The 13,348-nt window shown below is 35.0% G+C and overlaps 1 protein-coding gene across 1 annotated transcript in view; it reads right to left on the bottom strand.

Annotated features, from left to right (window-relative positions):
• The window catches only part of LOC149426501 (putative G protein-coupled receptor CG31760), an 83,425-nt gene that overhangs the window by 35,354 nt on the left and 34,723 nt on the right, over positions 1 to 13,348 (bottom strand). The window contains exons 2-3 of the mRNA XM_089639908.1: positions 5,336 to 5,447; positions 3,442 to 3,640 (exon numbers count right to left, since the gene is read on the bottom strand). Coding sequence (XP_089496034.1) covers positions 3,442 to 3,640; positions 5,336 to 5,431 — 295 coding nt within the window. The 5' untranslated portion in view covers positions 5,432 to 5,447. The remainder of the gene's footprint in view (positions 1 to 3,441; positions 3,641 to 5,335; positions 5,448 to 13,348) is intronic.

Here is a 13,348-nt window from a genome sequence, read left to right as displayed (position 1 = left end):
ACATAGAAACCATGGTTTATTTATCAATTATGACATAAGAAAATCAAATTAGTGACGATTTATTAGTCTCACATTTCAGAAGTGCCAACCAAAAAATAAAAAGTGTTGCCATATTATAATAATATTTTTTTACAAAATAGGTTAGGTTTTTAGTTTGGGTTAGAGTAGGCAGAAGAACATGGGAAAAAGGTATTAGAATTAAATCACAAACCAGTCTATACAAACCTAGCGTGGCCCACAAACTATTTGAAAACTGGGATGTAACTCTAAAGGGGACGCGAGCAGGCGTTATTAAAGGGGCAATTTTTTGTAACAGTAAATAACATGGAAAAAAGGTATTAGAATTAAATATTATTATAATATGGCAACACTTTTTATTTTTTGGTTGGCACTTCTGCCAATATTAGCGAGATAATTCTTACAGATTCGGATTCCCCAGCCCTAAATTAGTCTAAATCAAGTTCAATTTCGGTTATTCGAGTGACTCCCATAAACCGAATTTTTTCCAAAGTTTTTATTTAAATTCTTCATTGTCAATTTATTGGAATTTTTTACTTTTACGTAGCCGCTTGACCATAAATAAACCACCCACTGTCTGACGTTAGTTTTTGCCAGCTACCAGTATTGCCAGTGTATCAATAGTTCGACGATGCTTGCAAAATCGCTACAAAATCGTCGGTAAATTCACTAATCGATCCGATATTGTAAAGTTATCAGAGATGTGCAAAATGGGTACCCAAAACCATTTGAAATACAAAATGGAAATGGGTCAAAACTTTTCCATTTGAAAATGCAAAATGGTTTTTAGAAAAGCATTTCAAATGCAAAATGCAAAATACCTATTTTAAAAATGCATTGAAAATGCGAAATGGTTTCTCAGGTCAAACAATCAAAATAATTATAGATTTTTTTAAACAATTTTGTCATTTAATAATGGACATCAATGTAGAACAAACATATTACATGATGGTAAATCCAAAAACACCACGACTACAGATTATGAAACCACAAAAAATTTGCGCTGGACTAATGTTGACAACGTAAAAACATAGAAACTGCTATCTAACATTTAATATTACAGCGTCATGGCCCCATGTTCAGTATTTGAATCAGTATTTTTTGTAATGGTATCACTCAATTGCCAGGGCTTCTACCAGGGAGCAACTTGACAAATGTAAATTATCTCTCATAGCGAGGTTGAGGACCGACTGATATTTGGGGCTTATGAAAAAAAGATGATTGGAGATAGTAGGAAGAATGTTGCAAAAAAGCATTTAAAATGGAAAATGCATTGAGAAAAGCATTTTGCATTTCCATTTGAAATGGATTTATTTGAAATAAAGCACATCTCTGAAAGTTATTGAGATATATTGGCAACACTAGAATAATTTGGGTAAAAATATTAATAAATCAGGAATTTTGAATGAAAATACTAACCCAGTGGTTCTTAACCTGGGTTCGATCGAACCCCAGGGGTTCGGTGAGTCAGTCTCGGGGGTTCGGTGGAGATCAAGACCCCCGACTTATATGATTCGTGGTGACATGCCCCGCTTGTCCATCATTGGCTAAAGGTGATCGCGCAGCGGTAGAGCTTGCGATTACCGGTCAAGATAGCCGCCCGAAAATGACCATAGTCATTATATACGGACCATAGACATTTACTCCTAATTTTTCAAATTAGGAGGGGTTCGGTGAATGTGCATATGTAACTGGTGGGGTTCGGTACCCCCAAAAAGGTTAAGAACCACTGTACTAACCTAAATATGCATTGGCAGTCCGTATTTACTTCTTGGCATTAAACAGGGAGTTAATTAGTTAATGAGGTCTTTATTCACAACTGAGTTAATTGGTCAATGAGTTCTCGTTTCAAACAAATTTCATTTCTCCAAGTTCGAACGGATTTAATTGAGCTGCGAACTTTGTTAATCTGCCCCCGTTCATTAATAAACCAGTAATTTTACATAAAGAACGACGCTATTAAAATTTGCGTATCAACAGTGACCCAAATTTAACTGACAGCCGAGAAGATTTGGCGGGCGGTTTTGTCGGAATTTCTTATCAATCGTTGACCGTGCTAGGGAATGTTGCTAACTGACCATAGATCCCGAATTTAGTCAATATCGTATTGACATAGTGCTTTATCGATCGCCGTACTAGACCTCCTGACAAGATAAGCCATCTGAAATCATTACTAAAAACTATTGATTGACCGGAATCATTGTATGTATGATTGTTCATTGATTACAATATAGAGTAATTAGTGAACAATCAATGAATCTTTGAAAGTTCTCCGCTACCTGCCACACCAAAAATTGAATGTAATAAATGACGTTGTATTTTATAAACTTTAGTCTCATATAGCACTCAGTAAAATAACAGTGTAAATAAAACATCTGGAGATCCCCGACATTGATTAATTTAACCCGGGAATAACAAACAAAAAAAACATGGCGTCTTCGGGTATTTTTTTAGCCACATGAACATATAACATTGAAGAGCCAGAAATACTTCGGAGTTTAATACTTCGCAAAGAAAAAGATGCGAGAGCCGAGCCACGAATTACAGAAAAGGAACGAAGCAACTGCAAGCCGCGTTTCTCGCCAACTTGGTTTAGCTCGGCAGTTCACCCTTAGTTATAAGCATTGATATGACGTATGGCTAAATGTGCATCTTCGTCGTGGCGCCCCCTATGTGAAGTTTCGCTAATTATTCCGTTACTTGTGGGTGGTGGTGTGATCCAATTTCGCTGGAGCGGGGTTTAACGTAAAACCGCCCGTTACAGTTTCCCCGGATTATAATTATTACGGTTTGCGCAATTCTGTAAGAACACTTGCAAAATCACATTTTAAAAAATCGCGTTGCAATTAAAGACGCATTTTATAATGATTTCCCCCAAAAGATCAAATAAGACTTAATTGACTGAGCATAACGAAGTTCTGTTTTAATTCAATCGTTTGGCATTTCACCTGTCCTTAAATTTTTGTGTTTTTCGTTGCCGTTTTGAATAATTTGTTTCATTCACTTTATTATTCAAAGCATTATTTTGACTATGTGGCTGACTTTGACTATGCTTCAGTAAAGATTCTGTTTTCAAATGTGAAATTGTAGTATTTATTTGGATTTTATTTTTAGAATTTTTTCAACTTTATAGTACTTACCTGCCCGAAGAATGTTTGAAAAAAGAATTGTCATGGAGATAGTTCTTTAGACAAATTGCATAATTCTTTATTTGAAATAAAAATGTTTCATAAAATATTACATGGTTTATAATTAATTAGGTGTAGGTAATCTTATGTTTTCTGAGGATAATTAGCAATATACCTTTTTGAACGCGAGGTTTACTTTCACGGAACTACTAGTATAAAATTAATGAGTAATTTTGTTGATGCGAATAAAAAAAATTGTGACATAAAATGATCAAAAAACTGGGTAGAAACTTGCCTTGTGGAGGTGCGGGTCCCAGCGGCGCAAGGACGGCGGCGGCCAGACGTGCCTGGCTACGCGCGCCACTGTACCTGCGCGCGTCCAGGCGCACTGGCAGCGACAGCCAGGCACGCGTGATGCACAGAGTGCCACGCGCGTTGCTGCTCACGGCGTGCACTGCGCGCAGGGCTGCTTCCACGCCGCTGCCGTCGGTCTGCTGGGAAATACGACTTTTTTATTCAACAGGTTAATACGCAGACTTCTTTTAACATTCACTTCCCCGTCACATTTTCTCCTTAAACTCCTTTCTTTGTTCATCTCTTGTACATGCCCAAACCATCCAAGCGTCCCTATCTTAATCTTATTCATTACAACTTAATTTAACATGGTCACACCTGGTTTTACCACACTCCTCGCGTATGTCATTTCTACGGCATTCAGTCTACTTGCATCCATACTTCAGCGTTGGTATCAGCACTCTCTTGTGGACTGCTAGCTTAGCTTCTAATATTTATTGTGTTGTACCTTTGGATTTTGCACAGAGATTTTTGATGTATTTTACTTACCCACATTTTTGGCAGAAGACTGTCAAATTTTCCGGGGTTTAAAGTAGTACGTGCGAATTAGGGCGAGGTAAATGAGAGATAAGGGTCGATTTAGGGTTAATGAAGGGGATAAACACGAAGTCGACCAGACGATATATTTAATTAAAACATTATAAGTTTCTTCCAGACGGGCCACACAACGCACTTGAGCCGCACCCAACTAGAAAGTAAATTAATAACTACTTAAACATTGATGGCCCGAAACACTGTCATAGACGCAATTGATTTCATACAATTTGTTTTGCCCTTTTGATGGCTTTATATGTGTTAATTGAAAGCTGCTCACGTGCGTTCTGGAAGCAACTTTGCCCTATTTATGAGGTACCTAGCAAATAAAACTATCTTTTTTCCAAAATGTGGGCCTATTGTTCATTAAACTTCGTTCCAGTTCTTAAATTTCGGAATAAAAAATTGTACACAGAACATCCTAGAATGCAGTGTTAGAAAATACATTAATCATATAATGGTATGTTACTGTCATAAACTTGATGATATTCTCAGAACCAGGAATCAGGATTTTCAGGCTTTCAGTATTTTCGGAAGTCGCAAAACAATCTAGATCTTCAGGAAATAATTGATTTTTTTGAAGATCACCGAATCCTTTAGGACCATCAGGATTTTCAGGACTTTCAGGGCTTTCATAAACTTGCCGAAGTCAGAAAGATTGTTTTTTAATAAATGCTGTATACCGGAGCTGCCTAACATCTTACGGGGAACTTTAAACAAATAAAAATTAATTATTAATAATTTATTAGGAGTGCCTAAAATATTTTTTTATGTCATTACGTTGCATCAGTTGTGGTATCTAAGTCGGCTTATAAACAGGACGAAATTTGTGCGAGCCGAACCGTGAATTACGGGAAAGTAATGAAGCAATTTTATCCTGTTAATACGCAGCATTATGATATTGTAAAGAAATGCGAAAGGGATGCAGAGTGAAGCATTTAAAAAACTGAAACTAAATGATAGAACTACTAAGTACACTTCAAACGACAAAAATATGATGTTTATTCCTCATATCTTACCATTAAATTTCAACAATAAGACCCAAAACATTTTGAGTGAACATTTACAAAAAAGTGATACAAAGTAACCACGGTTTACGGTGAGTTATACAAATATATTGTCAGATGGGTTTCAGGAATGACAAGAAGAACATACTCCGACTGTTTGACTCCGATTGTGGTTAAATACCCATAATCATAACACGGAATGTGGGGTCCGCTTATATTTTTGTTTTATTGTCTGTACGATTTTTATAAACATGTTTTTTTTGTACATTAGGTATTCTATATTTTGTAACTCACGTCATATTGCAGGTCTTCAATAGCAGATAGGAGAGATGGGAGGGCCAGAATTAGAAAGTGCATGAAGAGAAGAGGCGAGAGACGTCTCCTGGTCATGCCGCCCCATGTGCTCCTAAAAACAATAAGGACAGATAACTACTGTGAATAGTTATAATAAAAAACAATAATAACAAATAGCTACTGTGAATAGTCATAATCAAAAACAATAAGGACAGATAACTACTGTGAATAGTCATAATCAAAAACAACAAGGACAAATAACTACTGTGAATAGTCATAGTCAAAAACAATAAGGACAAATAACTGCTGTGAATAATCATAATCATCATATGGGCATTTTAATGCACTAAAACTTGACGAAAAATGCAAAGGTTTAGAAAAAAAGCAAGAACAATGCAAGAAATATGCTGAATGCGCAAAATAAATTTAGATCTATCTTATTTTTTATGTTAAACATCTTTTGGCGTGCCTTGGGAAAACCGACTCTTGCTTAGCAAGCGTGGCAAGACGGGACGACGCTCTTGCACAGAACGACGTTTAATTCAACCAGTCTCGTGACTGGACGGCTCTTTCCGCACGGCCGCCAAAACTCTATTTGCTTCTATTCTCACTAAAATTGGCAGTGGATCTATTATATAGATGATAAATTTTAAAATTGTAATATATTCGTTTATATATATTTTATTAATAATTAAAAAATTGTTTCATCATCAAAATTATAGCGACTTCTTTACTTTCATTTATAATTCCTTCGTAAAAAATCAATTTCAATGTTTCACATCTGCCAGGCGACCCGTGACGGCTGTTTAAAAAAAATTGAATCTCAGGATTAATAAATTATGTTACGAAATTCTGAGCTTTAGCGAAGATGATTTCAATAAAAAGAAACATTTGTCGTATCTTCAAATGTAGTTTATTGATATAAAAACTCAGTAACCATAAAAAACAACATTAAAACTTTCAATTAAAATTATTCGTTACTTATTATTATAAAAACAAATAAACGTGTTTTTCGAAGTTTTCCAAGGGAAAATTATGTATTTTTGTCAGTAAACACGCGTTTGAAAATCTAAAAACTTTATGTGATAGAGCGGCGGAGGGAGAACCGGTTAGATTCAGTGGTTCTTAACTTGGGTTCGATCGAACCCCAGGGGTTCGGTGAGTCAGTCTCGGGGGTTCGGTGGAGGTCAAGACCCCCGACCTATATGATTCGTGGTGACACGCCCCGCTTGTCCATCATTGGCTGCAGGTGATCAAGCAGCGGTAGAGCTTGCGATTACAGCAGAGCCAGGTTCAACAGCAACTCTTCAGAACAACATTTTGGTGTCAACAAATGGAAACATACCGTGTTATTGCTAAGAAAGATTCTTATACCGTTTGTTACCACATATATTTACGAGCAATCCTTTTCGAAGATGCTGGATATAAAAACGAAGAAGAGGAATAGACTTTGTTGTGAAAATGACATGAGAGTGGCACTTGCCGGGGTAAAGGCGCGAATTTCTGAATTGGTTTCTGAAAGGCAACAGCAGAAGTCACACTGATTTAAAATAAATAATAATTTATATGTTTCATGATTTGATTTAACCATTAAAATGTAATGTTTTGATCTTTGTTTTTTTTTCATTTTGTAAACCTATATATAAATATATAGCATGTTTTGAATTTGTAAAAATCTAGTTTTATTTTTCAAATTAGGAGGGGTTCGGTGAATGCGCATATGTAACTGGTGGGGTTCGGTACCTCCAAAAAGGTCAAGAACCACTGGGTTAGATCAACAATCACACTTTTAATTTCATCGTAATTGTTAGCATAAAATGTAGCTACGTTAAGCCATGTTCCTCATCAAGTTATGAAGATAACTGAAGATACAAGGATGGTCCTTTACTCCGTAGTTCATTCGCACAGCGCGGGTGTAAAATGTGTGCGCAAAATTTTAAGATTGGACTTACGGAATTCAATAATAAATTCAATTACAGAATTCAATTGTGTGAAAGCACTATTAAATAATTAAGAAAATTGTCTTTTTTCAATTGAATACCTATTTGTTGACGCTTTTAGAAATAATTTTTTTATGCATTTAACAAGGTCATGCCGTTTTTTGGCAGAAAATGTAAAGTTGCACTCATAATTTAAATGTATGCATAACTCCCATCTCTCGCCAAAAGTTAAAACCTTTAAAAAAAATTAAAATCGGGGACGTAGATAGAAAATAAATTTTCAACTTATATTTAAGTAGAAAACATCCACTTTGTGATCGTAGAAAATAAAAGAAAACAAACTTTGTAAAACCACTTTAGTAAATTTTGATTTACTTTTTATCAGTTTATTGGTAATATCTAATGTCAACTAATTTCAGAAGTTTCCCCTGCAGGTAAGCCTAAAACAAAACTTTTTTCGATGTTATTATACCACCGTGAAGGAAGCTTTTATTTAAGAGAAACTTGTAGGCATCGTAACGTTGTGTTTTCATTCAATTTATTCATTTTTCTTTAATATTATACCGCACAAAAATAACAGTTCCAACTGCTAGGAGTCAGTGAATCTATGGTATCCCCAGTATCAATAAGTTGAAAGACTGGAGGAATAGCGGTTTTTCATTATATTTCCTCGAAAAAATTACGATGGTGGGTATTTTAATTTTATTTTTATGTTAACGAATAAATTTTCTGAAACTATTTACATGTTATACGTGTCATTTTCGATTTGCCGCCAAAATCATATTTTATTCGTGAATTCGGCGGAGCACGGAGATGTGTTCAATACATTTAACCGAATGGACATCGTGAATTTTGACAACATAATGAAATTAACACTTTTTATGATTGAAAATACCCTTTTGAGGATTATCTTGATGTGATTTGAATATTATTTTTTATGTAACCAGCGTGGATTTAGTCACGGGTCAAACATGACTCATGTCAAGTAATTTAAATTGGACTTAGTCATGGGTCAAACATGACTATATTTCATGTAATTTAAATTGGATAGTTTTTCGGATGATTTCGAAGGCTTGAATCGTTAATATTGTTTAATATATGTAATAATCTTTTATCTTTTATTATATATATTTATATGTTTCTATGTATGTAAAAAAAATATTTTACACTTTATGGGTTTTTTACGGTCTTTCAGAGCAAAGTTTTTTGAATATATTTTTTTAACTAATATCTGGTTTGTCCACCTGGGTACTCCAGGAAAGCAATGTATAGAAAATATGTAATCACTATTGTAGTAAGAGATTACAAAATTGTAGTTTAGAACTTATATTGCGGATGCCTTGGCAAAACAAGGAGCGTCCAACCCTGTTGTTACCCTCGTAAACCACATTCCCCTACCTGACATTTTTTCCATCATCAAAGATGGATCCCGCAATGTTTGGTCGGAGTATTGGCACATTGCTAGTCAATGCAAGGGAGCCTGCTATGCCTCAATACAAAGGACTATTCCATCAAAACCGTGGTTTCAGCAATTCCCTCATTTTGCCAAAAAATAAATTTCTTCACTCATTCGAATGAGGATCGGACATTGTTCCGTTCCTTCCCATCTTTTTAAAATTCACGTCCTTGACTCCCCAGATTGTACATTCTGTGGTCTAGAAGTGGGAACTTTAGATAACATATTTTTTGGTTGTCCCTCTCTAAACAAATATCATCTCTTCTATCAAGCCTTATCTAAAATTTCCTCCCCTCCATTCAACATCTTATCTCTTCTAAGTCTGAACTCGACTCCAATTTTCATTATAATTTTGAAATTTGCCTATTTAAATAAAATTAATAATTAAATTCACCTTTAATTTCTCAACATTTTTAAATAATGGCCAAGAACACCCTTGAAGGGTGAAAACCAGAAATAATGGAAAAAAAAATATTTAAGTTTTTTCTCTTTACCTCTGTTTGGAGCGATATTTTTTATAATTTATTTATTTTTATTTTTGGCGACTTCAGAGACCTGTGTCGTGAATGTGGATTATTAGTATATTTGTCTACCTACTAACTTTTATTAATTACACATTTATCGATACTTCGTCTCTTTCAAATTTTTTTTTTCATTTGTACTGTACACTGTGAAAATGATAATAAAAATGTACCCAAGAAATATTTTAAGTTGAATGTAGTTCTTGGTTCAAGATGGTCCCGGAAATAAACACATTATACAAAATATGTGTTTACCAAAATTTGTTACTAAAAAGTAATGAAATGAATAATTTAACTAAAAATGCATCTTTCTTGGTCTTTTCAAACTTTATACTACCTACCTAATTTTACAAATCTTGTATGTCTCTTCATGCATAAATTAAATTTATATCATTCGACAGTCCTTTACTTTTCCTTAAATATCTCAGGTTCATTTCCAGAATTCGTTTTTTTTTTATTTGTTACGTTTACCTACGTTTTCTCTACATACAATATTTATTTAAGTTAACCATTAAAATTATTTTAATATACTATGTTTTAACTATTTTACTGTACATACACAAAATAAATTTATAAAATTAAACTTAATTTTTATATAAAACCATCTGATCTTATCACGGGTACTCCAGTAACCCCAGTAAGGATACATTTTCCAACTGTTGAAAACCTTTGAAGAAATAAATAAATATTGGAAACGAAACATGAAATAATATTTTAACACAGTAAATTTTAAATTTTTCAAGTTTTTTTTTGCCTAGGTACTTACATACCTAAAGATTATTTCGATGCACCTAGGTACCTACATACCTTAAGATTATTTCGATGATTTAATTCAATGGAATCGTTTGTGAATGTGCGGTTTTAGGTATTTATCGTAATCATTAATTATGAATAAAAATATTTAACAAACCGAAACAAACAGATCAACTTTAAATCGTCCACACATTTCAAACGGTAATCATAGTTTGTGAAAATACCCAATTGGGGGAGAGGACGGAAAGGGAGAATGGTTGGTAATAGGATTTGTAAATCCTGCACCTTTTTTACAATCCCTGGGCGTGCCGGATGGAATTTAGAAATCCCGCGGGATATCATGGTTTTTGCAGGATTTTTTTAGAGGGGTTTTAAATAATATGTATAAATTTCATAATTTTTTTTTGTATTATTCTTATCAATTATCTATGATACCGGTAAAAACATACTGAAAAGATTGAAAAGGATAAAGAGTTTAAAAATATTAGAGGAACCTTGAACACAAGAATGAGTCAACGAACCCGTTCTCAACGAAAATGTCAAACGTGGTTCCTCACCACAGTGCTACTGAGTATTATAGCTTGGAAATGTCAAAAGTGGTTCCGTACCAGGGTGATACTGAGTATTATAGCTTGGAAATATCAAACGTGGTTGCTCACCAGGTTGCTACAGAGTCTTATTGCTTGGAAATGTCAAACGTGGTTCCTCACCAGGGTGATACTGAGTCTTATAGCTTGTAAATGTCAAACGTGGTTCCTTATCAGGGTGCTACTGAGTCTTATAGCTTGGAAATGTCAAACGTAGTTCCTCGCCAGGGTGCTTCTGAGTATTATAGCTTGGAAAAGTTAAACGTGGTTCCTCACCAGGGTGCTACTGAGTATTATAGCTTCGAAATGTCAAACGTGGTTCCGTACCAGGGTGATGATGAGTATTATAGCTTGGAAATATCAAACGTGGTTGCTCACCAGGTTGCTACAGAGTCTTATTGCTTGGAAATGTCAAACGTGGTTCCTCACCAGGGTGATACTGAGTCTTATAGCTTGTAAATGTCAAACGTGGTTCCTTATCAGGGTGCTACTGAGTCTTATAGCTTGGAAATGTCAAACGTAGTTCCTCACCAGGGTGCTTCTGAGTATTATAGCTTGGAAAAGTTAAACGTGGTTCCTCACCAGGGTGCTACTGAGTATTATAGCTTCGAAATGTCAAACGTAGTTCCTTACCAGGGTGCTACTGAGTCTTTTAGCTAGGAAATGATCAATTTTACTTTATTTGTTAGGCATTCAACATAACATTATTTAATAATAATAATATCACGTAACGGAAAAGTTTACGCCGTTCAGAAATGTTCCAGACTCTTTTCCGCAACTTTTCCCCCCATCTTCAAGATCGCCCAACCTTACAAGGCACCGACTCCCTTCTCCCTTCTCCCCGGGGGGACTGCGCGGTGTCTGCGAGCACGTTTTTCTAACTGGTCTTGAAGTTACGCAATGTACATTTCAATTAACATTAGGTTTTGAGAGACTAAACTAGTCAACATTTGAATCACTCGTACAGAAGGGCACTTTACAAACAATTTATTGTTTGAATGTATTGTTTCATTTTTTGTTATCGATTTTGTCTCATATTGTCGTAATGTTGCAAACAGAATAGAATTCTGTTATATTTTTAGGTCGACGCGGCGGCCAGCATTTTTTTTTGCCTTTCTGTAATGGGAAACATTTTCATGTTGTGTAAACGTTGTGTGTTTTGTAAAGAGAATAAATTTTCGAAACAACAAAGCATTTTTTCGTAATCAAATTGTTTGTTTTTCGTTTTCAACTATTCTCATACTGTGGTATATAATTTCACGGTTTACTACAGAACATGGAGTACTTATTTGAAGTTCAATAACTTCAGATGTGACATGTTAGATGGGGCAAATATATTTTTTTCAATAATCCCTTTAATTATTAGAATTATGGCGACCACATTGCCGAACCTTTACCAATCTTCAAAAACTTCTATGTCATTATTTTTACGCCTCTAATTTAGACCGGAGACAATAACTATAAATAATTGGCAATGTGATTACGTCATTGAAAATGTGGATTGAAGTGTGGTTGAGGAAACTTCATTCGACCTGTCAATACTTTCACCCCAGTTGCTTTGTGGACGTCTGCGGAAACATAACCGAAAATGTGTGAATACAGTGATAATTTTTAGACATTTCTTTCCATAACTCTGGACAAACGCGATATGAGTAAAATATATTTCGTTCCTCGATGATACTGAATTCCAAAGGAGTGTGTAGATATAGCAGATAAATGAAGCATCGTCAATCGCACGGCGAAACGACCATTCTGCTGCGTCTTTTGTCACTCAATCAAAGTTTATGTCAATGGGAAGTGTGAATTTTGTAAATCGCTTCATTTGCCCCAGTAAACTAACTAACTATTATGCCGTTTCCTCGCAGGGGTAGGCTGAGATGACAGACCGCCACCCAACTCTGACTAGGCATTCACTTCTTGCTTCATTTATATTCGTACATTGTCTCATCCATACTTTATTGCGTATTCAAATAAAATAATTGCATTTTTTTTTATCCTTGTCATTTTTTAAAAACTTCTTTGTTAATATTTGTAAATATCTTTTTGTTTGCAGATATTGTATTATGTATCTAATATACAGGGTGTCCGGAAACTCGTAGTACAAGCGGGAAACTGGTGAATCTACATCACATTTGGAGTCGATTTTGTAGTTTTTTTTTTTTGATTTGAGCTTTCGTTATCGAGTAAATCGAGTTAGAAGTTGATTTTTTTTTTAATCAAATTCTTATAAATTATTACTGAAGATCAAAGTACCCAACTAATTAAAACTGTTTGAAAGTAAAACAAATGAAGAAACTCGGATTTGAAGCATTATTTTGAAATCACCCTTCATTTAATCCGGTGTAATCATAAAATATTTCTGCTCTGCAGGGTTAAAACATCTGTTGTTCAACCCTAAACACCAGAAAAAACTTTAACCCTAAAATAGCCGAAAAATATTTTTTTTTGTTTTTTTTTTTTTTTGTGAAAATGCTCAAATCAAAAAACTTAATGTTTATTTGGGTTCCCCATGTGGTGTAGATTCTCCAGTTTCCCGCTTGTACTACGAGTTTCCGGACACCGTGTATAACACGAGGGGTACCCAAAAGAAACCGAACTCATGTTGCGGAGGTTGCGGGGCGCTTAGTTTTTGTAGTACCGGGTTCTGCCGGTATAACCGTGTACAACCTTTCCCCAGACAGTATGCCAAGCACAAGCACTGTGCTGGGGAAGACGTCCTTTCGGCTGGTGACTTTGTCGTGTTTTTTTGTCGTTTG

The sequence above is a fragment of the Hesperophylax consimilis genome, chromosome 1 (genome assembly GCF_061612785.1).
Source record: "Hesperophylax consimilis isolate HC1 chromosome 1, BYU_Hcon_1.0, whole genome shotgun sequence".
NCBI classification, from domain to species: Eukaryota; Metazoa; Arthropoda; class Insecta; order Trichoptera; family Limnephilidae; genus Hesperophylax; species Hesperophylax consimilis.
The sequence above is the reverse complement of the archived record's forward strand: the minus strand, read 5'-3'. Positions and strand labels throughout refer to the sequence as shown.